This window comes from Pinus tabuliformis, chromosome 9 (genome assembly GCF_031772625.1).
Source record: "Pinus tabuliformis cultivar Carrire ecotype Pingquan chromosome 9, CPIR1, whole genome shotgun sequence".
NCBI lineage: Eukaryota > Viridiplantae > Streptophyta > Pinopsida > Pinales > Pinaceae > Pinus > Pinus tabuliformis.
Window position 1 is genome coordinate 1,278,664,698 of NC_142307.1, and position 27,612 is coordinate 1,278,692,309.

General features: G+C 39.7%; 1 protein-coding gene across 6 annotated transcripts in view; it reads left to right on the forward strand.

The window, feature by feature from the left end:
* TGH (SWAP (Suppressor-of-White-APricot)/surp domain-containing protein) overlaps positions 1-27,612 on the forward strand; it is a 302,427-nt gene that overhangs the window by 81,040 nt on the left and 193,775 nt on the right. For all 6 annotated transcript variants that reach the window (XM_089445357.1, XM_089445358.1, XM_089445360.1 and 3 more), the window contains exon 5: positions 16,581-16,684. In XM_089445357.1, coding sequence (XP_089301483.1) covers positions 16,581-16,684 — 104 coding nt within the window. The remainder of the gene's footprint in view (positions 1-16,580; positions 16,685-27,612) is intronic.

The following is a 27,612-nucleotide window of genomic DNA, read 5'->3' on the forward strand; positions in this document are numbered from 1 at the left end:
TTTTGACGAAGATGCTTCCCTGAAGAAAGTAGTAGATCTTCCTAGATCTGAAGAAAACCATGAAGAAAGACCTGGAAATCTGGAAGAACCCCAGGATGAGACTATGCCTGATGTTGAAGGGCCAATGGACCCTATTGATCCTTCCCCTTCTCTAGGAAAGAGGCCATCATGGCTCAGGGACACCCTCAAAGATGCTGAGGGTCATGCTGCCCCAAGGGGAACATTCCGAGAAAGCAAGAAGCCGTGTAGATACCAAGGGTATCTAGCTGCCATGTGTACTATTATACAATCTGAACCTGGATCTTTTGAGGAAGCCATCAAGCATCAAGTCTGGAAGGATGCTATGCATGAAGAATATGAGGCTATTATGAAGAATGATGTCTGGGATGTGGTCCCGAGACCGAAGGACAAATCTGTTGTCACCGCTAAATGGCTCTACAAAATTAAACATGGATCTGATGGGAGTGCTGAAAAGTTTAAGGCAAGATTTGTTGCCCGTGGCTTCTCTCAAAAGGAAGGAATTAACTATGACGATATATTTGCACCTGTGGCTCGATATACCACCATCCGATCCATCATAGCCCTTGCTGCTACGCAAGGATGGAGTCTTCATCAGATGGATGTCAAGACCGCTTTTCTGCATGGTGCAATAAAGGAAGAGGTGTATGTAGAACAACCTCTGGGATTTGAAGTTCAAGATCGAGACACTTATGTCTGCAGGTTGAAGAAAGCCCTCTATGGGTTAAAGCAAGCACCCAGAGCTTGGTATGAGAGGATGGATAGTTACTTGATGAAGCTGGGCTTCACTCGAAGCAATGCTGATCCAAACCTTTACTTTAAGGTTGTGGAAGGAAAGCATCTCATTCTAGTGCTGTATGTGGACGACCTCTTCCTGACAGGTGATGACCCTCTCATTCATCAATGTAAGAGGGAGCTTGCTGCTGGGTTCGAGAGGAAAGACCTAGGACTGATGCACTATTTCCTAGGCCTGGAGGTCTGGCAGAGACCTGGAGAGACTTTCCTTTCTCAAGGAAAGTATATTGTGAAGCTTCTGGAAAGATTTGGGATGGTGGACTGTAAGTCCGTGTCGACACCAATGGAACTCAACTTTAAGAAGTTGAGTGGCAGCGCTGCAGGGCCTATCTTGGCCAATCCTACTGAGTATCGTCAACTCATAGGAACTTTGATGTTCTTAGTGAACACCCGTCCGGACATATGTTTTGCAGTGAATACTTTGAGTCAACAGATGGTTGAGCCTCATCATTTTCACTGGGTTGGTGCCAAGAATCTTTTGAGATATCTTTGGGCACGATAAACCATGGGCTGAGATACACTGTCGGAGTGTAATACTCCGAGGATATACTGATGCCGATTGGGCTGGCAGTGTGGTGGATCGTAAGAGCACATCTGGATGCTGTTTCAATCTTGGTTCTGCTTCAATCTCATGGATGAGCAGGAAGCAGAAGTCGGTGGCTTTGAGCACCGCGGAGGCCGAATACATTGCTGCTAGTATGGCCTGTTGTGAAGCAGTTTGGTTGAGGAAGCTCTTTAGTGAGCTGTTCCAACATGTGCTAGATACCACTGTAATACTCTGTGATAATCAGAGTGGGATTCGTATGACTGAGAATCCTGTGTTCCACGACCGATCCAAGCATATTGATATCAGGTACCACTTTATCCGGGATATGGTACAGCGAGGCGCCGTAAGGCTCGATCATATTGGAACTGATGAGCAGGTCGCGGATATTCTCACTAAGCCCCTGGGGAAGGTCAAGTTCCTAACCTTCCGTGAGAGTCTTGGTGTTGTGGAAAGACCCTATGATGTGGGTCCTGTTGGACGATGAGCTCTGGGAGCTCTGGGGGGCTTTGGGGATAGCTTCTCGGAGCTATAAGCACTCATAATGCTTCTGCCCCACCCTTGTGATTATTGAGCTGGTTCGCCACTCATTTAATCTGTGCCCCGTATGCATCCTACCCATTGAGTTCAGGGCTCATGGGAAGTACCTCTCATTTGGCCAATGAGGTGTGGAAAAGCTAGAGACTATTAGCAAAGACTGATGGACGCATCAGAGATTGTCGTACTCTCTATCTAGGATGGCATGGTCCAACCACTTGATCTGGGATCAAGATTTGTGAGGTCTGGGACCTCTGGACTGATTATGTCAATCGTGGAATGATGTCTTTGTGACTGACCCACTTCTGTTCTGAAATAAAGAAGCCAGCAAAGCAAGTTTCGGCGGGATGACTCACGATGTTAATTGCACTAATAGATGGAGTTCTCCCTAGTTGAGAGGGAGTGTTAAATTTGGACAACTAGGTCCAAACTCCATGTTCTGATGCTCAGATTAAGAGGCTAATATTTTTGTTGGATTCCTCTTTCTGAGAGGTGTAAAATCCATATAAAAATAGTCTTAATCCGATGAGCAGAACTTATATTTTGAATTTATTATTCTTAATAAATTATATGTGCAAGGTCAGCCAGTTTTGTAATGTAGGCTCACATGCCCAACAGATGTGTCACACACCCTCATTGATGGATATATATATACAGGAAAAGTTGGAGAGAATTTGAACAAAAAAACACAACTCACATCTTCCTCTCTCATCCTCAAAAGTACGAGCTACCTGGAGGACGAATTTCAGCCACACGTGGGAAGGAAGAAGAGGATTTTTCTGCTGCTAGGGTTTCGCAGAAGTTTGACCAGCGTTGACTTTGGTCAACGCTTGGTCCAAACAAGCTGAAATCTTGTGGGAGTTTCGATTTTTGAAGACCGTACTACCTGGCACAAAAATCGAGGTCAAAGGGTTGACCGTTTTGCTGCTGCGTTGACTTTTAGCTTGCTGCCCCTGCGTTGACTTTTCAGGACAGCATTTGACTTTTGTAGAACTGACTTGGGTTGACTCATCTACTGGTTGGAGGGTTGTTGTGACACATGCTGGGCTGGCTGACCAAAGGAGACTTTGCTGGTTGAAGCATCCTGTTGACCGCCGAAACGAACACATACATTTTTCTTGTTTCTGATTTGTCTTCTGTAAGATCTGCTTATATGTTCTATCTGCATTTTGCTTATCTACTTGTATGATTGCTGTGAGAAAAGTGAAATTGCTCTTAGCATAGAACATCTCCAAAACTTTACAATAAAGAAGTAGAAGAAGCCAACACACTCACAAGTAATTATCAAGAAAGGAGAATCAAACCCTAATATAACTACTTTGATTTTCCAACATGGTATCAGAGCTAAGGTCAGGAAGAGTCGAAGATCACTTTGTTGGCATGGATTCTCCCTCTATGATGAACTACATAAGAATGGGTTTCAACACTGTTGGAAGCTGGATCAAGAAGGTCATCTACTACTTGTTCAACAAGGTTAAGAGTCAAGGATTCTTGGCTGCTCCTTACAGGTTCTCTTATTGATGACAATGCATGGATCATTGATAGTGAAGCATCGAGACACATGACAAGTGAAAGTAAACAACTTGATACACTATCAATGATCCGGATTTAAACAGGAACACAACAAATTACAGATATAATCATACATACAGAGATGCAACAAAAATAATACTTCATTTCATTACTGTAAAACACTGAAATATACTTGCAAACAGAAATGCAAATAAACTAGCTAGGGTGATGGTAGCTTATCTCTGAGAAGAGATGTGGCGGCTACATGCCTCTGAACTGTCTTACAATGAGGCTTGAAGGCCTATTTATTGTTGAGAAACAATGGAAAACCCTAAACATCCAAAAACCTAACCATAGGAGATGAAGCGGCAAACTATGGGCCTCGTTTTGGGTATATCGGTACATCAACTTCCCGGGGTTGTAACTTTGGCATATGATCTCCGTTTGATGCGCACAATACCTTGTTAGAAAGATCTATCTGAGGACTACAACTTTGAGAAGAGCAACATCGATCCATGGACCCATGTTGCTCCCAGTTTTCCAAAAAAACATCGTTTAGGGCCTCAAAATAGCTTCGGAAGTTCAGGACCCGAAAAACTGCTAAAAATAGTAAACTGTGCTACAATTAAGGAAACTGAAAAACTGAAAGAAACAATGGTGGGGGTCCAAGTGGAATTGGCGGGTGGCCACCAATATCCACCTGGATCATTCCTCCCCCCTTAGGAAGCAATGGTCCCCATTGCATTGAGTTCCTCCATGAGATGAGGAAACTTCTGCTAAACTTGGTCCCTGGTGAGCCACTTGCCCTCGTGAAGGAGTTGGCCTGCTTTGACAACTCGATACAGTTGGATCTTCTGCTGGCGAGTGTGCTTGATCTGTGTGTCCATGATTTGATCAGTTGCATCTTGTTCCATGCAATCTGGATTTAACTCTGTGGGTGTGAGCTGTTCTGCAATGTCGGATGTGTCTAGTAATGGTGGAAAGTATGGCCGAAGGCGGTCCAAATTGAACACTGGGTGCAGGCCAAGGAATGGGGGAATGCTGAGCTCAAATGCATTATCTCCCACAGCCTTGGTAATGGTGTAAGGACCATATCGAAGTGGTTTGAGTTTCCGATAGGCTCCGATAAGGCGTTCCTTTTGCAAATGCAACCAGACTTTGTCGCCCATCTGAAACTTGTGTGGCGCCCGATGTTGATCATGTCACTGCTTGTACTTGGCATTTGATTTCTCTAGAATGTCGTGGACCTGCTGGCGAATATGTTGGATGTGCTCAATGAAGCTGTTTGCCTTATCTGTTTTGGACTGGACATGAGCCGAATCTGCCTGAGTAGCTACAAATGGCATGGCCACATCAATGGGACATAATGGCTGGAATCCCAAGCCCACCTAAAAAGCGCTGTGGCTAGTCGAGCTGTGGAGAGCCCAGTTATAGTTGTACTGAACATATGGGAGGCTCTCATCCCATGTGCGTGGACGCTTTGAGTTGTATATGCGCAGAATGTGTACGATCATCCTGTTGACAACCTCCGTTTGGCCATCAGTTTGGGGATGGAAGGCTGTGGATTTAGTGAGGTTGGTGTCCGGCATCGACAAGAGACTGGGCCAAAATGTACTGAGGAACCTGCTGCCATAATCTGAGATGATAGATTGGGGGATCCCAAAGTGTACCCACATTCATTCAAAGAAGAGTTTAGCAGTGGCTTCTGTTGTGATATTCTTCTTGCAGGCCTCCATAGTGGCCATCTTCGAGAACCTGTTGACGACCACAAAAACATAGTGATTTCCATGCTTAGTAGAATTAAGGCCCGACATGTAATCCATGGAGATGGATTCCCAAGGGTGACTAGGGGTAGGCAGCGGGGTATAGAGGCCTTGCTTCTTGATGGTTGGTTTGGCAATGGAGCAGATAGTGCATGATCTGATGTACTTACCGACATCTTGTCGAAGTTTCGGCTAATAGAAATACTTCTGCAGTACTGCCATCGTTTTCTCGACCCCGAAATGCCCAGCAGCCCGACTGTAGTGTGCTTCCCAAATCATCTTGGCACGCTCGCTTGAAGGAGCACAAAGGTGACTCAGGTGGCATAACAGGGCATCTTGGAGGTGAAAATCTGGAACATGTTGACCCTCCAAGAGTGTCTGGTATGTGTGGCCGAATTCTGGGTCGCTTTTGTAGAGAAGTGGCCAATAAAAAATCTCGTGCCCACAAGAGTTGAGCACGGTGGTTAACGCCATGATTGGTGGTCGACTAAGGCAATCTGCAACATTGTTGGCGTTGCCCTTCTTATACTTGATATTCAAATGGAACTGTTGTAGGTATGTGGACCACTTCTGATGGCGATCATTTTGCAATTCCTCTTGGGTTTGTATGAACTGCAGGGGCTGGTGCTCTGTGTGGATGACCGTTTCCTTCCCCATAATGTAATGCTTCCATTGTCGACAGGCCTGCACAATGGAATACATATCTTTGTCATAAGTGGGATACTTCCGGACTGTGTCAGAAAGTGTCTCACTGTGATATGCCACTGGATGCCCGTGTTGAGTAAGGACTGCCCCAATAGCATAGTCAGAGGCATCTGTCTCGACCTCAAATGGTTGTCGCAAGTCTAGTAATGCAAGCACTAGTGCCGAGCAGGGGCGATGTTTCAACTCTGTGAATGCCTTCTGTTGAGATTCAGACTAAAAGAATTTTGCTTTCGCTCCTCCCTTGGTGACTTGACTCAAGGGCCAAGTGATATGAGAAAATCCCAACACGAACTTGCAATAGAAGTTGGCAAGACCCAGAAAGCTGTGAAGCTCTGCCAGAGTGGTTGGAGATGGCCAATCCCGAATGACTTGGATCTTGGCTGGATCCACATGCACCCCCTGTTCATCAATAATGTATCCCAGATACTGAACCTGGGTCATCCAAAAAGTGCATTTCTCCAATTTGGCACATAACTTGTGTTGCCGTAGTGTTTGGAGAACCTGTCGGATGTGGTTGAGGTGCTCTTCCCAACTCTGGCTAAAGATCAGGATGTCATCCAAGTATACCACTACAAATAAGTTGGTGAATGGTCGCAAGATGTCATCCATTAGCCTCATGAAGGTTGCAGGAGCATTCGTCAACTCGAAAGGCATAACCAACCATTCGAAAAGGCCCTCCTTGGCTTTGAAGGCAGTCTTCCACACATTGGAGGGTTTGATTGGTACCTGGTGATATCCTGGCTTCAAATCGATCTTGTTGAAATATTTTTCCCCCTTCAGTTGGTCTAGGAGGTCATCGATCCGTGGGATAGGGTACCTATTACGGACAATGATCTTGTTCAGTGCCCGATATTCAATACAGAGTCTCCAAGTCCCATCCTTCTTCTGCACCAACACAATCGGGCTCCCACAGGGCGATGAACTCGGACAGATGTGACCTTTCTGCAATAGCTCTTGAATCTGCCTCTTGATTTCATCGTTCTCTAGAACAGAGCGCCGATAGATTGGTCCATTGGGTAGCGGCGCACCTGGGGTCAGATTGATGGAGTGCTTGACCTGACAGTGCAGAGGAACCCTTGCAAGGGAGGTGATGATGTCCTCGTACTCCTCCACGACCTTGTCCATCTGTAGTTGTCGTGCAGAGAGGCCCTGTCTGGAGGTCGTGGCCATTGTCTTCTTCTTTCCTTGAGGGCGTATCATCAGAAAAACAAATTTCCTGGTTTTGAAAATGAGCTTACTGCATTGTTTTGCAGTAACCAAAGAGATGGCGGTAGGCGGTGCTACCTCCGGTATCCTATACAACTTATTTCCAAAAGTATAAATAACAGCACGAGGCCTTGATTCATACACATCATGTCGTTTCCACAAGTATGGTTGGCCTAATAATACATCACAAACTTCAAGGGGAGCAATGTCACACAATACCTCATCCGTGAAGGGCTTGATGTTGTATGGAAGGCGGCATTGTTGGCTCACGCAAAGATCTCGTCCTTGGTGAAGCCACCCGATGGTGTACGATTGTGGATGTGCTGTGGTCGGTAAGCCCAACCGCTTCACGACCCCTACCTAAATGAGGTTTTTTTGGCTCTCGCTGTTGACAATAAACTGTAGCGGGGAGCCCTTTACCCACATTTGGGAGTGGAAGAGGCCCTCCTCCTCCTCTGGATCTTCAGGTTCCTCCTTCTGGATCTTCGTGGTGGCAACGGTAGCGTTGGGCTTCGCATCGATAATCTACTTCCCTTTGTCATTCCCCTTGTCGGGTTCTGAGTCAGAGTCGGAACATGCATCTGATTCTGAAACCTTTAGCTCGGCCACCGGTGACTGCTTGGCCCGACACTCACTTGTGTTGTGAGTGGAGCTCTTATGGAACTCACACCACTTTCCCATGTCCTTTTTCGGCTTCGTGACGCTATTCTTTGCTTGCATCTTTGGCGGGTTGTCTTGGGCCGCTCCCCGCCTTGGCTTTGTCCTTTGTTCTACAGTTTGGGGGCACCTTTCCCTTGCTTCGGATTCGCAGATCCAAAGTCTCGCTTCTTCTGTTTAAACTTTTGCTTGATCTTGACGGCATATCGGTATGCCGTGCCGAAGGAGGAGATGTTCAAGAATTCTATTTCGTCCTAGATGTACCTATGCAGGCAGCTGCGGTATTTGAGTACCAAATGTTGTTTCGAATCCTTGATACCCAACTTTGTGCGAAGGGTGTGGAAAATATTGGTAAACTCCGGCACATCTTGGTCCCATCCCTGCCGCAGTGTGGTCCACTTTATGTATTGATCCTCATAGCTTCCGACAGGGTAGTACTACTCCTTGATGGCAGCCCAGAATGAATTCCATGTGGGTGCGCCTGAAAACAGTGAGGCCATACTTTCATCCTTTTGCTCGCAGTAGGTTTCCCACAAGTCCTTGATGTGGGCGGCGGCTTTGAAAAGAGTGAAAGCTTTGAAAAGAGTGAAAGTAATCTTTTCCCGACCCGAAAAATCATGAACAGAAAAATACCCTTCTAGTAGATTTAACTATTTTATTTACGACGTCTGCAGCTATCTGACCCTAAAATATGGGAATGTCAAAGTTAACTTGTACCTTAAAGGGTGTGGCGCTTCCAGAGTAGCTGCTGGAAGTAGATGTGTCGCCCTTGGGTAGCCACTGAAGGATCTGGGCAAAGTTGTCCATCATCGCGTTCCTTTGTCGCTCGAGGGCCTCTTCGAGCAAGATTTTGATAGGATCTCCTGCCCCTTCGTCTTTCTTTTGATCCGCCATGGGAGGTTATCGGGATTTGCGAGGTTGGTCTTGCAAAGGTTCGACCAGTTCAAGCCTTAACTCCTTATATCCCGACCTCGTTGGGGACATGCAAAGAAAGACAGAGAAAGAGCAGACCCCTCCGATACAACTGATCCGGATTTAAACAAGAACACAACAAATTACAGATATAACCATACATACAAAGATGCAGTAGAAATAATACTTCATTTCTTTACTGTAAAATACTGAAATATGCTTACAAACATAAATGGAAATAAACTAGCTAGGGCGATGGTAGCTTATCTTTGAGAAGAGATGTGGCGGCTACATGCCTTTGAACTGTCTTACAATGAGGCTCAAAGGCCTATTTATTGTTGAGAAACAATGAAAAACCATAAACATCCAAAAAACTAACCCTAGGAGATGAAGCGCCAAACTAAGGGCCCTGTTTTGGGTAAATTGGTACATCAACTTCCCGGGGTTGTAACTTTGGCATATGATCTCCGTTTGACGCGCATAATACATTGTTAGAAAGATCTATCCTAAATCAAGAGATAAGTACTTAATATCTTTCTCCTTTGATTATTGTTATTTTTCTTTGGTGAGCCTATTGTCTTTTTTGCTTGCTTGTAGTTGTTTCTTCCATGGCCTGCTAAATAAGGTCTGCAGGTACATCTTGAAGGCTGCCATGGCAATGATTTCTGGCAGTAGATGGCAACATCGAGAAGAAAAAAGCAAAGCTTGTGACAAGAAGGTTTTCCCAGTAAGAGGGAGTACACGGATATGTTTTGCTCCACTCACCAGATGGTCATATTCTTGGACTCAAGCTTAGATTTAGCAAGAATGTTTGATGTTTGAGAGGGAAGAAATTGTACATATTGTTAGGATGTCTAGGATTATACCAGATGATAGGAAGAGCTTCCAATTTTGAGGGAGCATATCATCAAGCAGAGTGGAAGGAGCAACTTTCCTAGAAGATGTCATGGGTTGAGATTGTCAAGATGCTCAAAGACACAGGAGACCATGCCAAATAGCAAAAGGACTTGCTTACATGACAGAGGGGGCAACAATGGCAGAAGGACTTGCTCACGTGACAGAGGGAGCAACAATGGTAGAAGTACTTGCTTATGTGACAGAGGGAGCGCTTGTGGGAGAAGGACTTGTTTCTGTGACAGAGAGAGCGACCAAGGCTACCATAGGAAGACCTACTTTAGTGTCAGAGCGGGTTGGCCTCGAAGATTAAAATGATTTTTTTTTCCAGATACGCTATTTCTTAGAATTGGAGACTTAGATTTGGTGGATCTCATGATGTACAAACAATTGATTGGATCCTTGATGTACTTGGTTTAGGCTGAGCCAAATATTTGCTTTGCAGTGAGCACCTTGAACCAATTTATGTTTTGTTGAAAAGTGTAACTAGGTTTGGTATTCATATGGACTCTTGATTCTTGTATATTGTAAAAATGAAGAAGAAAAAATATTATTACTATTTTTGTAGCATGGGTTTCATGCTCAAGGTTATTTTATTTTAGGTCAAAGCACTGATTGAGTGATTCTAGGTTTTTATTATTGAGTCAAGAAGTCAAAGAGTCATTGTTATATGTAAAAGATCCCATTGAGCGTTTTGTAACAAGTCAAGAAAATTATTTTTGAGGTAAATTATCAAAATTACCCCTCGAAGACCAAGTCGGCCTGGCGGCTAAGAAGTCAGCCTAGTTAGGGCATGTCATCCTCCTTGGAAGGCTATATATAAGAGAGCATTCGACCTACTATGGACTCACTCACTCTTTCAATCATCAACTTAGCAAAGAAGACAAAGAAGAAGGCAAGCGAAGGAAGAAGGAAGTCAAAAGTTTTGGGTTGTTTCTCTCTCTATCTCTCTCACATGTGCGAAGGTAAGGCTAGGGTTTTGTAGCTACAAGGTCGAAGTTTTCAAGTTGCAGAAAGAAGGTCGAAATTGGTTGAAGAAAGGTCTATTAGGTCACCTACTAGCCCTAGAAGAGGAAGCAATCCAAGCGAAGGAGCAAGGAAGCATTGGAAGCCCTAATTTCTCTCACATGTGTGGAAGCAGCAACTGTTGCAAGGGCTGAAAATTTCAGACCTACAGTAGAGGCTGAAATTCTGTAGCTGGGGGTCGAAGTTGTGCAACTGGAAGAGATTTGACTTGGTTTGACTTGGATAGAAGAAGCACATCATCAAGAAGGTCTAACTTGGTCTTGGAAGGGTATTGGTCTTGGTCTAGAGGTCTTGGAATTCGTCATTTGAAGAATCTATAAGAAGAGAAGAGATTTGTGGGTTTTCCTCTCAAGAGGAGAGGTTTTGGCCCTGGCTTGCAGCCTACATCTTGTGTCCTTGTGTACTATTGATCTTCATGTTTTTGGTAGCTGTTTGATGATAAGAACAACATAATAATTATAATGACCCATCTACCATTACAAATGAAATGTGAATTATTAGCATGCATATGATAGCTACATATGCATGCATTGCTTGCACTGCACTAGTATTCATATTAAATTACGAAGAATTCCCAAGCATAGGATAAAAGACGTAATTGTTGAAGATACTAAATAAATACCTAACTCGCAAAAATATATTGAAATATGTATTTTAGTGTGTCGTCATCATAATAGGTAACCATAGAATATTATTCAAAATAAAAGATTAATACTCTATACTATACAAAATTAAAAGGGACAAGTATAAATAAAAGAAATGAACATTTAAAAAAGATACTATGCATGTTATACAAAATTAAAAGAAAGAATATTTATATGTTATTTTACCTAACCCAACCAAATCATAAAGGCACATTACAATATTAATATTATGGAGGGTGGTTGATATCATACGCATAGGTTCCAAAAGTAATGGTAAACCTGTCATCTTAAGGGAGACCACTGCCTCTAATTATAAATGCTTTACCCTCCTCACGAAGCCAGCACAAAAGAGAAGCAGACATGTAACCGACTGAAAGTTCGAGAAGAGTCCTCAGGGAAAAATATAAAGGGAACAAAGACGAAGTAAAAAGGGGGAGGAAAATTTTCGGGAGAAGGAAGGAGAAAATTTATAATAGAAAGTTACAGACAGTAAGGACTGAGTCTTGGTTGTTCTTGAAGTTTTGGGGCACGGGGGCCAGATTGCATCAATTGGGAAGTATTTTGCAATTGAGTACCTAGGTTGTACCCGGTTTGGCAGGGAGGTTTTGGTCTTTTGGTAACAGGAGCGAATTTGGAGTGACGACAACCCGAGATCAACTTCAAAAGCGAAAGCTAGGTATGTATTATGTATTTAATTGGTAAATTATGTTTTAAAATATCACAATTTGAATAATTAGCTTCAATTTGTCAAATTTGTAAATTTAATGAAAACAATGCTCTACAATAATAGATGGAGAAGCTAACAATCAAGAAAAAGTAAAAATACATCACAAGTAGTTATTAAGTCTAAGAGAAATCACCCTAACTATAGACCTATTGATTTATCAACATGTTTGAGCCAAGGCATGTACAGTGGATGGCAGCAAAGCATGTAATACCTTTGTTGTATAGTTGGTTGTGGTTTGAGATATGTCTCAGGGGGTGAAGTGAGGCTGCAAGAATATACAGATTCAGGCAGAGGCAAAGTATATCTTAGCTAGTATCTCAAGTCATGAAATAGTGTGGCTTCATAAGCCAGAAGGACATGGTTGGGTCACTTCATTCGAGACATGATGCAGAGAGGAGCAATACAGCTCCAATACATATCCCCAAATGAGCAAATTGTGGACATACTTCCAAAACAAGCTTCGTATGATTTTGAATGTCTTCCTCATTGGAAGGGAATGATGAGGTCTTTGTAGGATTGGGCAGATCATCACCTGAAGCCATAAAATACTTTGGGTGGGTCATAAAGGACTTTGACTACGAGAGATGGATAGATTCACCTTTGAAGCAAGAAGGACTTGGATGCCAAAAGAACTTGGCTAGGTCATAAAGGACTTTGACCAGAAAGGTGAATGACCCAAGGCAATTACAAGGGCAAGTTATAGGATTGGACAAATCTTCTCTTGAGAAGCTAGAAAAATTGGTCATAAAGGACTTTGACTAGAGGAGATAGATGTAATTCATTTGAAAAGCCACATAGGAATTTCGCTAGGTGAATGGTCCAAGGGCATATTCTTTCCTTAGAAGCCATAAGGACTTGGCTGGGTCATAAAGGACTTTGACCATAAGAGATAGATATATTTACCTCAGGAGCCATAATGGACTTTGGCTAGAGGTAAATGGCCCTGGATACTCACGTGCATGTGAGGAGTTACATTGCCCACTCTAGGATGGAGTTATCTATATACATGCATCAACATGATAAGCTCATGAACTTCTTTTAAGGAGAAATTTCAGCTAAAGGAAAATCTATTCTAGCCAAGGAGAATACCTCCCTCGATAAGAGGGAGTGTTGATTTTTGTGTAGCATCAAGAGGTATTCCCGCATGCCAAGAGGCCTCCTATGTTGGCCTAGAAGATTTATGAAAATAAAAATAAAAATTTGATTTTTTATTGGGCTTCATGTAGGCTCAAAATGGACAAGTCGGGCCAGCTCATGAAGAGACATGTCCCATGGGTAAATGCACCCATTTGAGTTGTGTGTGTGTATATATATATATATATATATAGCTAATGTAACACTTCCTTTGATTACTCACTCTTGATCATCTTTCTTCTATAGAAGCCACACGTGGGAGTAGATAGAGGATGAATTAACTGAAGTTTTCGACTTGGACTTTGGCACAAATTTCTAGACAATTTTTTGGAATCGTAAACCTTGTTGAAGAAAATTTATCCTAGAAGAAGAGTTGTTGGGTTTTCTCCCAAGTTTGGGTTTCCCAAGGAAAATTTGGTGTCTCTATTGTGCATGGTTGTCTCTTTGTGATTTTTAATGTTTTTGTTGTATTACTATTGATATTTTTTGTGTATAATTTCTCAATGATATCTTTAACATAAAGTTAAATCGTTAAACATCATTAGGTAGTAATCATCATATCAGAAAATTTGGTTTCTATTGTTAATCTTGTAGAAAATTCAACACTAGTTAGATATTTGAAGGTGATCTTAGTTTGAAGTATTAATATGCCCTTGACATTTCAATATGGTCATATTAAGTGTTAAGGGCATATTAATACTCAAATTGTTTATGATTCGTGTTGTTGATCATAACATTAAAGCAAACCTTTTCTCCCCTCATGTATGACTAGTTGTGCTATTTTTGAGTCATGCATTGAAAACACTTAGGCTACAATTCCATCTTTATAGGCTTCTTGTAGGTACACTATTCCCGATCTCCCGAAATTTAGCCTTGTTCTTAGACTGAGTACCTTGAGTAAGCCTATTGCAGTGTCACAATGTCACCTTTGAACCTTAGACCTAGAATATCCTTTAGGTGACCTATTACACTGGGAAACCTCCTATGTGGTGAAATTCCACTAAGAGTAGGAGGTGGAGTGTTGAGGTGACAGTGGCATGTGAAAATTCCTTGAACTGCAACAATTGAGTATTATTCTCCTAACTTAACAGTTTATTTGTCTTTCGTTAAATAAAAAATTATTAATGGTAAATAGCGAATAAGCCACACTACAATTCTTCACCAATAAAAATACTTTGCCAAAATAAAATAGATGCACACACAATACAATAAAATGACATCTTTGTTTTAGACAATAGTCCCCAAGAAAACCCTGGAGGGAAAACTGGTGCAACAAATGAGGGTTTTATTTATTATGTAACAATTTGAGAAAATAATTACAACTGGTTGCCCAACTGGAAGACCTCTAACAATACACTGGAAAAATAATTTGGAGACACCCTTGTCTCCTATGCAAATCAAGTTTGCCTTTGATGGCGTGCTCGCACCCCACACTAACAACTCGAACTTCTGCCTAAAATGCACACTGCTAGCTCTGAGTGACTTGCACAACCCTAGATTTGCCTCCAACTGGGACGTCTAGCCTCCCTCTGCCTCTGGAATGAATTCGCTTTGCCTTTGAACACTATTCCGGCCTCCGACAATTGAATCAAACCTCTTCCGACAACTCGCACTACTGGACTGGCTAACTCACAATGCATAAATAAGCCTCTATGTAGACAGTTCAGCCTCCTCTTTCTTGCCTCCTGGACACTGGAAAACTGAAAAAAATCATCTCCGGATCTTTGCACCCTCTCTCAGTTGCTCTTTCCTTGGCTTGAACTGTGCCCTCACTGAATACTGTGAACTAGGGAATTCGATCTGCCTTGCTCACAAACTGTAAACTGTGTCTTCTTCAAGCCCCTTCGACTTGCTCTTATAATCTCTCGCTAGAGCATCAACGACCAAGATCTAATCATGATCGATGGCTCAGATCATTTTAGACTCCATCAAATTACTTTTCCGGAAGTCTCTAGTGCAAGATCAATTTCCTCAATTAATACCCATTAATTAATCAATTTTCCTAAGTTAGACTTGCGAACTTTTTAATTGTTAATCAATTAATTTAATTGAGGGGTTTCTAATTGTTTTCTTTCGAAACCTTTTCTGGGTTTTGGAGTCATTGTGTTCCTTAGCTTGACACCTTAGAGACTAGAACACTTATCCGATGCTACCATATTCATCAAAAACTAACATGGCATCCACCTCATTGTTGTGTTTTAGTCTTTTTTTTGTCTTGTTAGGTATCTCACATGACCTGCTAGATTCTGAGGCAACAGCAGATTCGGTGGATTGTTCCTTAGTGAGGAATACCATTCCCAAGGTTCATTCAAGTTGCTAAACATGGAACGTTCTCTGTTTTGAAGTTGATCACATGCAATTCAAAGTGAGACAACATGTTCTTTGCAAAACTGTTTAGTTGTTTATGACAGTATTGGCAGATATTTTACCTGGAGTCATATTCATGTGGAGTGCAATGTATGCAAAGATATGGCATTCTGAGCAGCAATGGAAAGTATATAAAGTATATGACAACATATGTACAAGAGAAGCACAAAAATTCTGGAGCAGCTCTATCAAAAAACAGCAAGAAAAGGGAAAGTTTGTTTTTTGGGATTAATATGATTATGTAAGCTGTGATAAAATAAAAGAATTAGCCAAGAAAATTTGACTTCGCTCCATGTGGTCAATAGCATGATTTGGAGAACTAATATTCTGTATTAATATGCAGCCAACAAAAAATACAGGATGGTTCCGATTTAAAAAAATCTGAGTATTTTCTGACTATGTTCAGGAGATTTTGCAAGTTAAATGAAATCAAGGACGATGTTGTGAGTTTTCATCTTTAAACAGCTCATAAATCCCTTGTTGGCTGATGGAGGAACAAGTTTCCGAAGTCTATTGATGCCAGATAGTCTAGTCTTACAGGTTTGCATCACAATCACAATCCTTTGGTGGAAATATCTCTTGTAATGGAGTTAATGAGGTGTCTAATAGTCAATATAGTTTCATACTTGAAACCTTTTGTGAAACTTGCGATACTTAAATGGAAGTAGTCAGAAAGGAATCAAGTAGTGCATATTATATACAGAATAATAAAAGATAATATGTCTTTTTGTCAATTCGTTATGCATCTAGCTCTTACCTGCATAAAGTCTTTTCAAACGCTTTCCTTTACAATATATTACTTGGTCTCATGATGGTAACCCTTTTTTGACTTACACCTCTATAAGCTTAGGAATTCTCAACTTGCATTCAATCTTTAGGAACAGGATATGTAATTCAAAGAGTCATTAAAAACTATCAAAATGATTAACATCAATATTATCTGATGTGCTCTGTGAATATGGTTGAAGTTACAATGTTTATTGGGATGCACTTTAAGAGCCCCTATTATCTGTATTCTCTATGCTTGTGCTACTTCCAGGAGTTGGAAGCAGATGAGCCTATTGATGGTACTGGTAAGATGGTTCTGTTGTTGGAATGCATTTTAAAAGTTCACATTCTGTGTATTATGCTACGTGCAGGAGTTTGAAGCACGGGACCTTAGTGCTTCCTCCAAATTTGACACATTTGGATTTACAGTCGCAGAGGTGGCTAGGAAGCAAGCTGAAAAGGAACTCCAGACAAGGTCACAACCCTGACTTCAGCCAATTTTTGATATTCGTATTGTAGATTTTTATCTGAACTTTGAGTAATTTAACTTTTTACATTGATTAGTATTTTTTTCTTCATTTAAAATTTCAAGTCATAACTTCTAAGCCCTCTTTCACCCCAAGATGATATCTTTCTGGCTGGATTCCAAGATTATGGGTTCTTTTGTAACAATTAGACTTTTAAAAGCTATCTGGTATCAACTTCTGGTTTTTGGTTTTTGAATCTAGCTGTTATGTGTGTCTCTGTGTTAGGTTGTTTGTGTGGACATGCATTCATGTAGAGGAATCCACGATTGACACTATCTATTGGAAAAGAAAAAACTGGTGCCTGTTTGCTATTTTTTCTGCCATAAAGTGATAGAAGCTTTTGAAAAATGAGCCAGGTCAAAATGTTAATGGAACTCTTTTCTTTCTGATTTTTTTTTGTCTGAATGTAAAATGATAAATCCCTTCTGTTGCTACTGCTGCATCTCCCTCCTATTCTCCTTATTATGTTCAATGTTAGCGGAATTGAACCTGTAGACCCCCCTAAATGGAAACTGGTCAGAACCGGTAAAAAAAGCCGGACCAAAAAACCGGTCGACCAAAAAATACATAAAATATTCATAATTTAAAGGAAAACATATATAATCATGTGCATCCATATGATTCCAAACCATTTATACACAAGTATGCAACAATTCTCATTTATATATCAAGAGTGTATATAACCAAAATAGCGCTTAGTACAATAGATTTCTGAAACAAATATACATCAACAAAGAAGGTCTAGATGGCTTCTAGTGTCAAAAAATAATCACTACAACAAATACCTACATATCATCTAAACATTGCCTAAATTGGGATCCTTATCATCAAATATCACCCTCTAAGCATTAAAAGAAGCTAGAAAAAGCTTCACATGCCAAACTGAGATACTATTTAAATGATGGGTACATTTTTACTAGGGTCATGATAGAGGAGTTCAACAGTCAATGCCACTAACATCAAGGTACAAAGAGGGTTTGGTGCTCTTGATTAGATGCTAGTTCCATACCCTTGTACACAACAGAATCCAATGGTAACGTTGCAATCCCACCGATCTTGAAATCCTAAAAGCTGTTAAGTCTGTTGGATTTTGAGTGAGATCTAAAATTTTACTTTCTCCATATGAAATCCAATGAGGTTAGAACCACTTTCAAACACCACGAGTCAATTATTGGGAATGTTAAAAATTTAAGTAAAAGGGTGAAACATCCTTTTACTTTAAGGATTTAACATCATCATTAATTGCATAGCAATAATAGAGCCCTAGGCTTGAATACTAGGCTACCCAACTAAAAAAATATTGTTTTTTTTCTTCTGTAAATTGTGTTTCAAATGTCCTTGGTGGCATTGTACTGAACCGGACGGTTTGGTGAATAACGGCTGGTTCATTACCGAACCAGCCAGATCTGTTACAAAACTGGCTGGTTTGGTACTGAACTGGCCTTTTCTGGTTCGAGACCTAGAACCAGACTGGTTTCGGGGTCAAACTGGTTAGGCCGGTTGGTTCCAATAACACCGATTACATTTTCACTCTTTCCTTCTACTCTTCTACTCTTCATGTATTGCACATCCCTCCCTCCCTTAACAACCTTTTCGATGTATCCTTCACTTTTCTAACATTTAATCAACATCTTGGTGATGGTGACCAGTTAAGAAATCATTAGATTTACGTTTAGAGTGATCCTCAGATTTGATGTGCTTCAGGGTAAAATTGTGGATCTTCATGGTCAGAGGTCTCTAACTGAAGGGTCCATCAGATCAAGAAGGGTAACTGATTGTTTTTTCTATGTTACCGGCTCCGATACTACGTGGTCCAAGATCCACGGATCCACGTATCTGATCTGGATCCGGATCCATCGAGATCCGTCCAAGAACCGACACGTGGCGTGTTTATGTTGCCTGGAAACAGATCTTAAACTGGAAACAGATCCCGCAAGTCTGAAACGGATCTCGCGTTAAATTTTCCGGATTTCAACTTTTATGTAATGCAGTTTTACTTTGTACACATTCATGATTCGTTTTAGGTTTTCTTTTTGGATTATTTGGATGATGTGGTCCCTCGACCCTCACTGTTTTATCTGAATTTGTCGGCCGCACAGAGAGAAGAACTTAGAATAGCGACAGAGGGAAGAATACTAAATAGTGACAAAGGGAACTCCGAAGAATACTAAATAATGACCGCCAACAACAATGCTTTGTTTCTCGTGACTCGGCCGCATAAGATAGTCAAAGCATTGAGCAACAGATGACTATTCAACGCTGAGCAGGAAGCGACCCCGTGTAGCTAATAGTTTTTTATTTTTTGATGACTGTTCACCTCGCAACGATTCACAGTCTACAGGTTTGGAATTTGTTAATTTTTAATTTTTTCCAAGTGTCAATGACCCTTGTAGCTAAAGTGTCAACAAACAAAAGTTATACACGCATTGAAACCAATATTCTCAAAAATTATACTCAAAGTGAAACCCAATATACTAAAAAATTATGTTCACAGTGAAACCAGTATGTCGGAACTTGAACGCCATAGTAGCTAATTTTGATTGCTATATTCTTGGATTTTGTTGAAACTTGAACACCTTTAAATTAAATTAATTTTTATTTTTTTATGTACTTTAATTTTAATTTTAATAAATTAAAATAGCTATCTAATTAATTATACTTTAATTTTTATTTTTATTTTATGTACAGGCAGCTACAGACAGCTAGATTTTAATTTTAAAATTTTAAAAATATTATTATATTTTTTTGTACTTGACATATCCTTGCCGTATCCGGACCCTGAATTTTCAAAAAACTAGCTAATCTGGATCCGTGTCTGAATCCTGGTAACTTAGTTTTTTCCCACTGCAATGATTTATATGGAAAACAAAAGAATCCCTAGAAGCAAGCATTTTGCTAAACACTAATGACCAAGTGTTAGGGTGGACATGTTAGAAATCTCTGTATTTCAAAACTGAGACAACATTGTTCTTTTATGAGCTGATATTGGATTAAGAAAATGTTAAAAACATATCCTTTTCCACACTGGAAAAAACATTGTATTTGATATTTCTTTGGAGAAATCATAATACAATTATTTGTCTTATCAACACTTTCAGAGCTGAACATTTTGATGATCCATCAAAACATGGGATGGTCACTTTCCCCAGAGTCTTCTGAAGCTCATGGTTCTACATCACAACTGTCTTAGCTCCTTTAGTCTTGTTTCTCATATTGAGGTTGTAAGTCTGTAAAATTCATGGTAGCTTGAAAGTCTTGTCCCAACCTTCTATACTCCTCCAAGTATTTCCCAAAAGGTATGTCCTGATCATCCTGCTCCTCATGGCCAGCTGTTGTCTCATTTAGAAATTGTGGCATAGTGGGTCTAGATGACTTGCTATATATGTGTGGGTGGCTTTGCATGGTTGTGTGTGCCTGGCTAGCTTCTCCACTATTAGATCCTTCACCATTAATGGGACCCTTCTTCGGCTGCTCTCCCTCTAAGACCTTGGTAGAACCTCCATTGTTGGCTAGTTTCCCCATCAACTCCACCATCACTTTCTGGCCCTTACCCAGATCATTTAAGATGCTAATCAAGCTGTTATATTCTTGGTTCTCCTTATCCCCCATGTCTGTCTCACCCTTTTTAGACTGTACCTCTTTCCCCCTTTCAAGAGTTTCTTCTTCTTCTTTCCAAAATGGAGTGGGTTCTCTGCCTTGATAAAATCACCTATAGGTGACTGTAGTGGCAATCTTCGAAACTCATCAAACTGCTGATATAGGCTGCCCTTCAAACCACACAACTGTCCAAGAACATGCTCTGATACCACTGTAAGATACCCCCTAGGAATACCTTAGAATTTCTTTTCAAATTTCTGAGTTTTGTTTGAATGTGTCACTGTGTCCCTTCATCAAACAGTTTGTGTATGTTTCCCTGTAGGTGCACTTTTATGTCATTTATTTAATATAAAACACAGTACCAAATAAATGCTCATGGAAACACTTCAGATCAACATTATATCATTCATATAACACTTAGAAATTGTACAGACATCTGCGAGGAGCAAGCAAAGTGATAAAACTTCAGAATTGTGAACTGATATGAAGGCTGTTGCAATATAAAAAATATAGAGAATTTGGTATGCAGAACTCAGAAAATGTCCAGCAGTCGACTCAGTTCTGAAAGAGCACAAACTCAGCCTCTACAAGGGGTATACGCATCCCAGAAATGTATGGTCACTTGTAAAACTCAGCAATATGGACTCAACTCCCTTCCAAAAGCCACACAACCCGAAATAATGACAGTATCTTCACCTCTGAGTAGAGACAACCACCTGACCAGCAAGAGAAGGGGGTTCTCAGCCTCTTAACTAGAGCAACTTGACCCTCAGAGATGGACGATAGAACTCAGCAACCCATAGTAGACTTGGCCTCCAACCAATAACAGGATTCATCCCTTGGAGAAGCAGAATTCGACCCCTTCTTTAACGCTGTTTCTGTCCAACAAGATGAAGTATACTCGGCCCCCTTTAAACAGTGCTAAATTCGGCCCCTTGCTCAGAAAGATATGGCGAGCAATCACAATAGAACTTGACCCTCTGTCTCAGTGAACAACAGATATTCAATTGACTCCAAATAAATCTAAACCCAGACCCTTCTTCATAGACTCGAATGACTGATATATGGCAGAAATTGGACCTCAAATGAAGCTTGGAAACTTGCCCTGTAAAGAGAATATAGAATGCTCATGGTTAGAAGATAAAATCAACTGATAACACCATGAATACTTGGTCAATCATTGCCATTGTATTCTCCTCTGTAAAAAATGAAGCTTAGTGACGAAATCCGAGTGATTTTGCACAAAACTAGCTAGGGTGTATAGTTTCAATATCGAAACTAGCAACTAGAATGAGGGTTTCCAAAAACTCTAGACTCTTTCTCAAGAGGTCTCCAAAATTCTAATTTTTAAGTGAGAAAATGCAAGAATGAGGAGAGACTCCTTATTTTCCCGTCTTTATAACTCATTTGCCACTTTTGCCACCTTTTTACCCTTTTATTTTAATAAAGTCACTTTAGTGAGTTTTCTCACTTTATGATTTAAAAGTGACTTTTCGTTATCCTAGGACCCATGTATCCCTTTTTAGCGCTTTTCCTAGGCGAATTGTGTTCGCTTGATTAATTTTTCCTGTCCTAGCCTATAGGAACCTTATTGGGCTAGCAGATCCCCTTTCTTATGTCTCCTAAGTATATGGGGACATTACATGAGGTCTGCTAGTCAAAGGGCCGAAATTCGGCCTGAGGTCAGCTCAGTTTAGGTGCTCAATCAGCTTAGTCTAGTAGCCTGTGGTCAATTGTGGTCAAAGTGGCCAAAACTTGGTCAAAATCAGAGATTCTTGTGCTCAAAACAAATCTCCCTTCCATGGTGAAACTTGTCCAATGATTTGGTCAAACAATAGCCAAAAGAACTTGGTCAAACAGGTCCAAACTTGAGTGGTCAACATAGCCTTCTTCTTTAGTCAAACTCGTCTAAAATTTAGTCAAATAGTAGACAAAATAGTAGTCCGAATCTCAGTCAAAACAAGTAGGTCAACGAGTAGCTTCAATGTCTTTTCAAACCTTAGAAATTCTCCTCCTCCTCCTCGCATGTATAAACAAAATTATATAGGATTGTGAGTGATCCGAATTGTCCAAATGATGGAGGTCGAATTTATATTTATAGTGGTCAAACAAGGTGGGTTTTGACCAAGGGTCACACCCATTCACATGGTGGGGCCAACTTGTCTTTTGGGGCCTACATGAAGGCCAAAATAATAATTATTACTTTTGATTTTGTGCAATTTTCTTTGGCCAATTTAGGAGACCTATTTGTCATGCGGGAATACCTCATGATGCTACAAAAAATCAACACTCCCTCTTAGCGAGGGAGGTATTCTCTAGCAATAGATTTCATTTTGAAAATTCTCCATTAAAAGTTCATGAGCTCATAAATCCATCTTGGAGTGGGCAATGTAATCTTTCATGTGCATGTTTTATAAGTCATTCCATCTACCAAGGTAATTTGCCAAAGTCCATTATAGCTTTTATCAGTTTCTTTTGATAGCTAAGTCCATTTGGCTATAAAAAATTTTCTATTCACCTAGCTAGAGCCCTTTATGGATTTTTGGCTAAAGTTCATTGGTTTTTTTTCGGTCAAACTCCATTATGAACTAGTCAAGTCCATTTGGTAGCCAAGCCCATCTGGCTTTTAATATTTTTTTCCCAATCTTATAACTTGCCCTGGAATCATTCATCTTTTGGTCGAAGTCCATTATGACCTAACCGAGTTTATCTGGCTTTCAAAAGATGCCTTGCCTTTTATCAAGGACATCATGGTTCCTTCTTAATGAGGAAAGAACATTTTGTCAATCTTGCCTCAGAAGTATACAAGCTTTTACTCAAGAGAATGTCAGCAATTTACTCATTTGTAGATATATACTGGAGCTCCATTGCTCATTTCTGCACCATGTCTTGGATAAAGTAACTTGGCCATGTCTATATGGCCTTTAATGCTTTACTGCTTCATAGTTTGTAACACAGGCTGCAATAGAAGTCTGTTTTCTATTTCAACAAGGATATCATAACTGAAGTAGTTCCCTTAAGATGTTCTTATGTCTTCTGCACTATCTAAATTTGTAGCCTCTCTTCATTACCATATTCAATTTTAACTTTCAAAAGATGCCTTGTCTTTTACGAAGGACATCATGGCTCCTTCTTAATGAGGAAAGAACATTTTGTCAATCTTGCCTCAAAAGCATACAAGATTTTACTCGAGAATGTCAACAATTTACTCATTTGTAGACATATACTAGAGCTCCATTGCTCATTTCTGCACCATGTCTTGGATAAAGTAACTTGGCCATGTCCATATGGCCTTTAATGCTTTATTCCTTCATGGTTTGTAACACAGGCTGCAATAGAAGTCTGTTTTCTATTTCAACAAGGATATCATAACAGAAGTAGTTCCCTTAAGATGTTCTTATGTCTTCTGCACTATCTAAATTTATAGCCTCTCTTCATTACCATATTCAATTTTACTACGCAGGTAGTTATTACTTTGTGCGATGCACTGTGTTGACCACTACGTGTGAACGAGCCATAGCAGTACACCCCCTTTTTCGCAAAAGGGATAACGCCTGATCGATGTGTTCATGCCGTACAACTATCATCATCGGCCTGACTTCCAATATGTTATGTAAACCCATTCTACATGTGTATAATGTAAATAATCTCAGCAGACCCGTGTCATGTATGTAACGACCTAGGTAAACCTATCTTTGTAGTGATGATCTCCATTCTAAGAGGTTTTTCGTCTCACAAATTCATTTTCGAATAGTCAACAGAGTTTTTCCCTCCAGTCTTACCCCAAAGCTGGAATGAATTTTGTCATTAGAACCTTAGGCGAGTTCTGTTGTTCTAGATCGAGTCTATGTAAAAGTTATTTGGGAATAATCCTAACTATTTGGTTAGGTTATTTTATTACAAATTTCTTGATTTGCTAGATTATATTTGTGTCGCAGAAATGGGTAGTTTGTGAGGGTCTATTACAAATGGGTTTTCCCCCTTATGATGTAAAAAATATGAAAATCATGATGTAAAGTGTCTTGAGGGTTGAAAAAATAGTTTATCCCCTCATAGGCTAATTAATTAAATTTTTTGGCCAAAAATTAATTTGAATCCTAAGCCAGAAATTTAATTAATTCTAGGTCCTTGGTGAATTTAAATTCTCCAAAAGCAAAATTCGTCGGTCCTCAAAAATTAAATTTTAAAAGGTCCTGGGACTAAGGTAAATTAATTATTTTGATAAATTTTAAACTTTTGATTCTTGGGAGATAAGTCAAAGACAAAATTTTGGGGAAATTAACTCAAAAATTTATTCTTTGAGTTAATTAAAATGCATTTAATTGAAAAATTTGAATTTCCTCAAGAATTAAATAATTTGACGGATGAGATTAAAAGAAATTTTAATCTTCATCAATGGTCGAGATTGCTTTGACAAGGATCACTCGAACTATCCGTTGGAGGATTTATCTTTAAATAGGAAGTCATTTGTTACTTGATTGATCTAACCTTTGAGTTGTGTGCTTAGCAAAAAGCTCTGGTGTAATCTTTTTCTGGATAATAAAGAAAGACTTTGGGGTTAATTTCTGTTGGTGTTACTCTTAATGGGAATATTGTAAGATGTTTTTTATTTCATGCACAATTTTTTCCAAAGCCATTGATGATAGCTTCTGAAGAGTGATTTGAGTACAGGTATTTTGCTCAGTCGTTGGGGTTTGAATAATAATTTAAATTTTGAACGTAATAGCAGGTATCTCTATTTGTCTGAATTTTATTATTATTTTCTCGCTCTATTTTTGATGGTTAGATCGAGTTTTGCAGGCAAATCCTGATTTTAGATCCTTGGGAATTAGGGGAAGTTTTCAGTTGGACCAGTCAACTCCCGATCTGTGTTTCCTGAAGAGCCCAGCTAAATTAGCTCCGGGCTTATCATAAGATTTTTGTTGGTAATACACAAAGGGTTTCGAGTTAGCACCTCCTTTAATTTTTTTTATTTTTTATTTTTATTTTATTTTTATATGTTGCATAATGATAGATCTGGTTGATTAGAGCCTACAGTTTGTAAATTTTGTAATTAATTTTCTAACGTGGGTTTTTTCTGGGTTTTAGTTTTTATATTCGTTTGCGTGTTTTTTTGTTATCGTGCAGCTACAAATCTGAGGAAGAAATTTGTGTAGAGTCCAGATCTAGGCCCTCGAGGGTTCGTGCAGCTACAAATTTGAGGAAGAAATTTGTGTAGAGTCCAGATCCAGACCCTGGAGGTTAAAATCTGGATCTTTGGGGTTTACCAACATAATTTTCCAGGAATATTATTCAATTTTTTTGCAGTCCAGGGGTTTAAAAATCCTCGGATATGGAAATTCATAAGGGTTTCAGGGATAAATCTGGTTTAAAAGTCCTTGGATCTGGAAAATTTCATAAGGGTTTTAGGGATAAATCTGAAGCAAGAGGATTCAACATTTTAATCAGAATTTTTGGAAATATTTTAAAGGGTTTTCTGGCTACCATTTATCTCTTGATTGAGTTTTCTGATCCGCTAATTGGGTTTTTCAATTTGTTGCAAAATTTCGAATTTGTTTTTTAGAAAAAAACCCTTTCCTTTTCTTCCCTCTGTTGCTGCCTGCGTTTTCCATTAACGCTGCCCTCTCCTCCTCGACTTGCAAACCTGTTGCAGCTCCCTGGAGCTCCCTCCTCGCATCATCCTTCTTTTTCCCCACGTTTTCCCGCTGCTCCAGCTCTCGATTTCCTCCATTGACCTACAAAATCGCTGCTCCAACTCCCTTCATCTGCGTCCTCTCCTTCCTTCGCTGCCCGAGTTCCCTTAAGCCTTCGCGTCCCTTCAATTCTAACCCTCTTCCGGGTCTCTACGTGCTCCTCCTTCATTTCCTCTCTTATTCTGCTGCCATATCCTCGTTGCTCGCATTTCTTCCTAACCCGCTCTTCTGCCTGACCTCCGAAACTCCTCCATCGAGCTCCATTTCTCCTTGTGCTGCCTCCTCCTTCTATCTGCAGCTCCCTTCTTGCAAACCCTTCAAAGCTGCTATTCGTTGCTTGTTGCCATTCGTGCATCCAAGCTGCTCCACTCCCTAACGCTGCCTATCATACCTCCCTTATGCCGCCAGACCTGCAACAAAACATTCGACTTTTTTTATTTTATTTTATTCATTTGTATTAAGTTTATGGATTAGGTTTAGGGTTTAGCTTTGGTTTTTATTGTTTGTGTTAGTTTAGTTTAGGAATTGCCTTAGATTTTATTTTATTTTTGTTTTTTGACTTTTACATTGGTTTATTTTTATTTTTTATTTTATTTCGATTTTATTTTTGTTGTTTTATATCTTTCATTTTTTATTTTTTATTTTTTTTATGACTTAGAGTTGTGTTTTGCGTTTTCTTTATTTTCATTTTTTAATTTCATTTAAAAAATATTCATTTTTTTTAAACATTAAAAAATCTATTTTTTATAAAAATTGTTTGGTGACTTTAGAATTGGTAACAAAATAAATCAAAAGCGGAACTTAAGCTTTCACATTTAAAAAATTTAAATTTTTATGTGTCCTACGGCACATAATTTTTTTTTTTTAAATTTAATTAAGTACTTTTGATTTTTATTTTTTTGATGACATTAAAAAATTTAATTGCCACATTAAATTTGCTTCATAAGCTTAGCACATTAAAATTTGCCTAAGGGATAATTAAATTCTAAATCTAAAGTTCCTTGGTGTCTTATTTGTGTTAAGTGTAAAATTTTAGATTGTGTGGTAGTGATTTCTCTATTTTCAAGTGCGATTAATGTTTTAAAATCATTGACTATAGGAGAAAGATACATTTTCTCTAGATCTATGTCATTAAAGAAAAATCATTTGAATTCTGTGATTGTGAATTGCTTAGCATTTGAATTTCATGGTTCTTCATGCTATTTAGATCTTTCGGAATTTAATTGCTATACTAATTTGCATGTTAAGATCGTTGTTTCTTCTGAATAGCTTTATTGTGTTTCTTCAAGTAGGTTCGTGGTTAATTGAACATCTAAGGCACTGGTCTTCATTTCTATCTTGTGGTTGTGTTTTATTCATCTCAGTTAATAATAACTTGTCTCATTTTCATTAAGCTTTTCAGCCTTAAGTCTCCTAGAGCCTATGTTCCACAGGTTTCATTCATTCATTTACCCCTAGGGACTACCCCCCTTGACTTGTCTAGGAGAGAGTCTAAATGTAGTAAGGATTAGAGTGACAACCCTTACTCTGAGCGTTGTCGCGGTGCCTGGACACTTTGTTGCGACAACACATTGCATTTGTCTTAG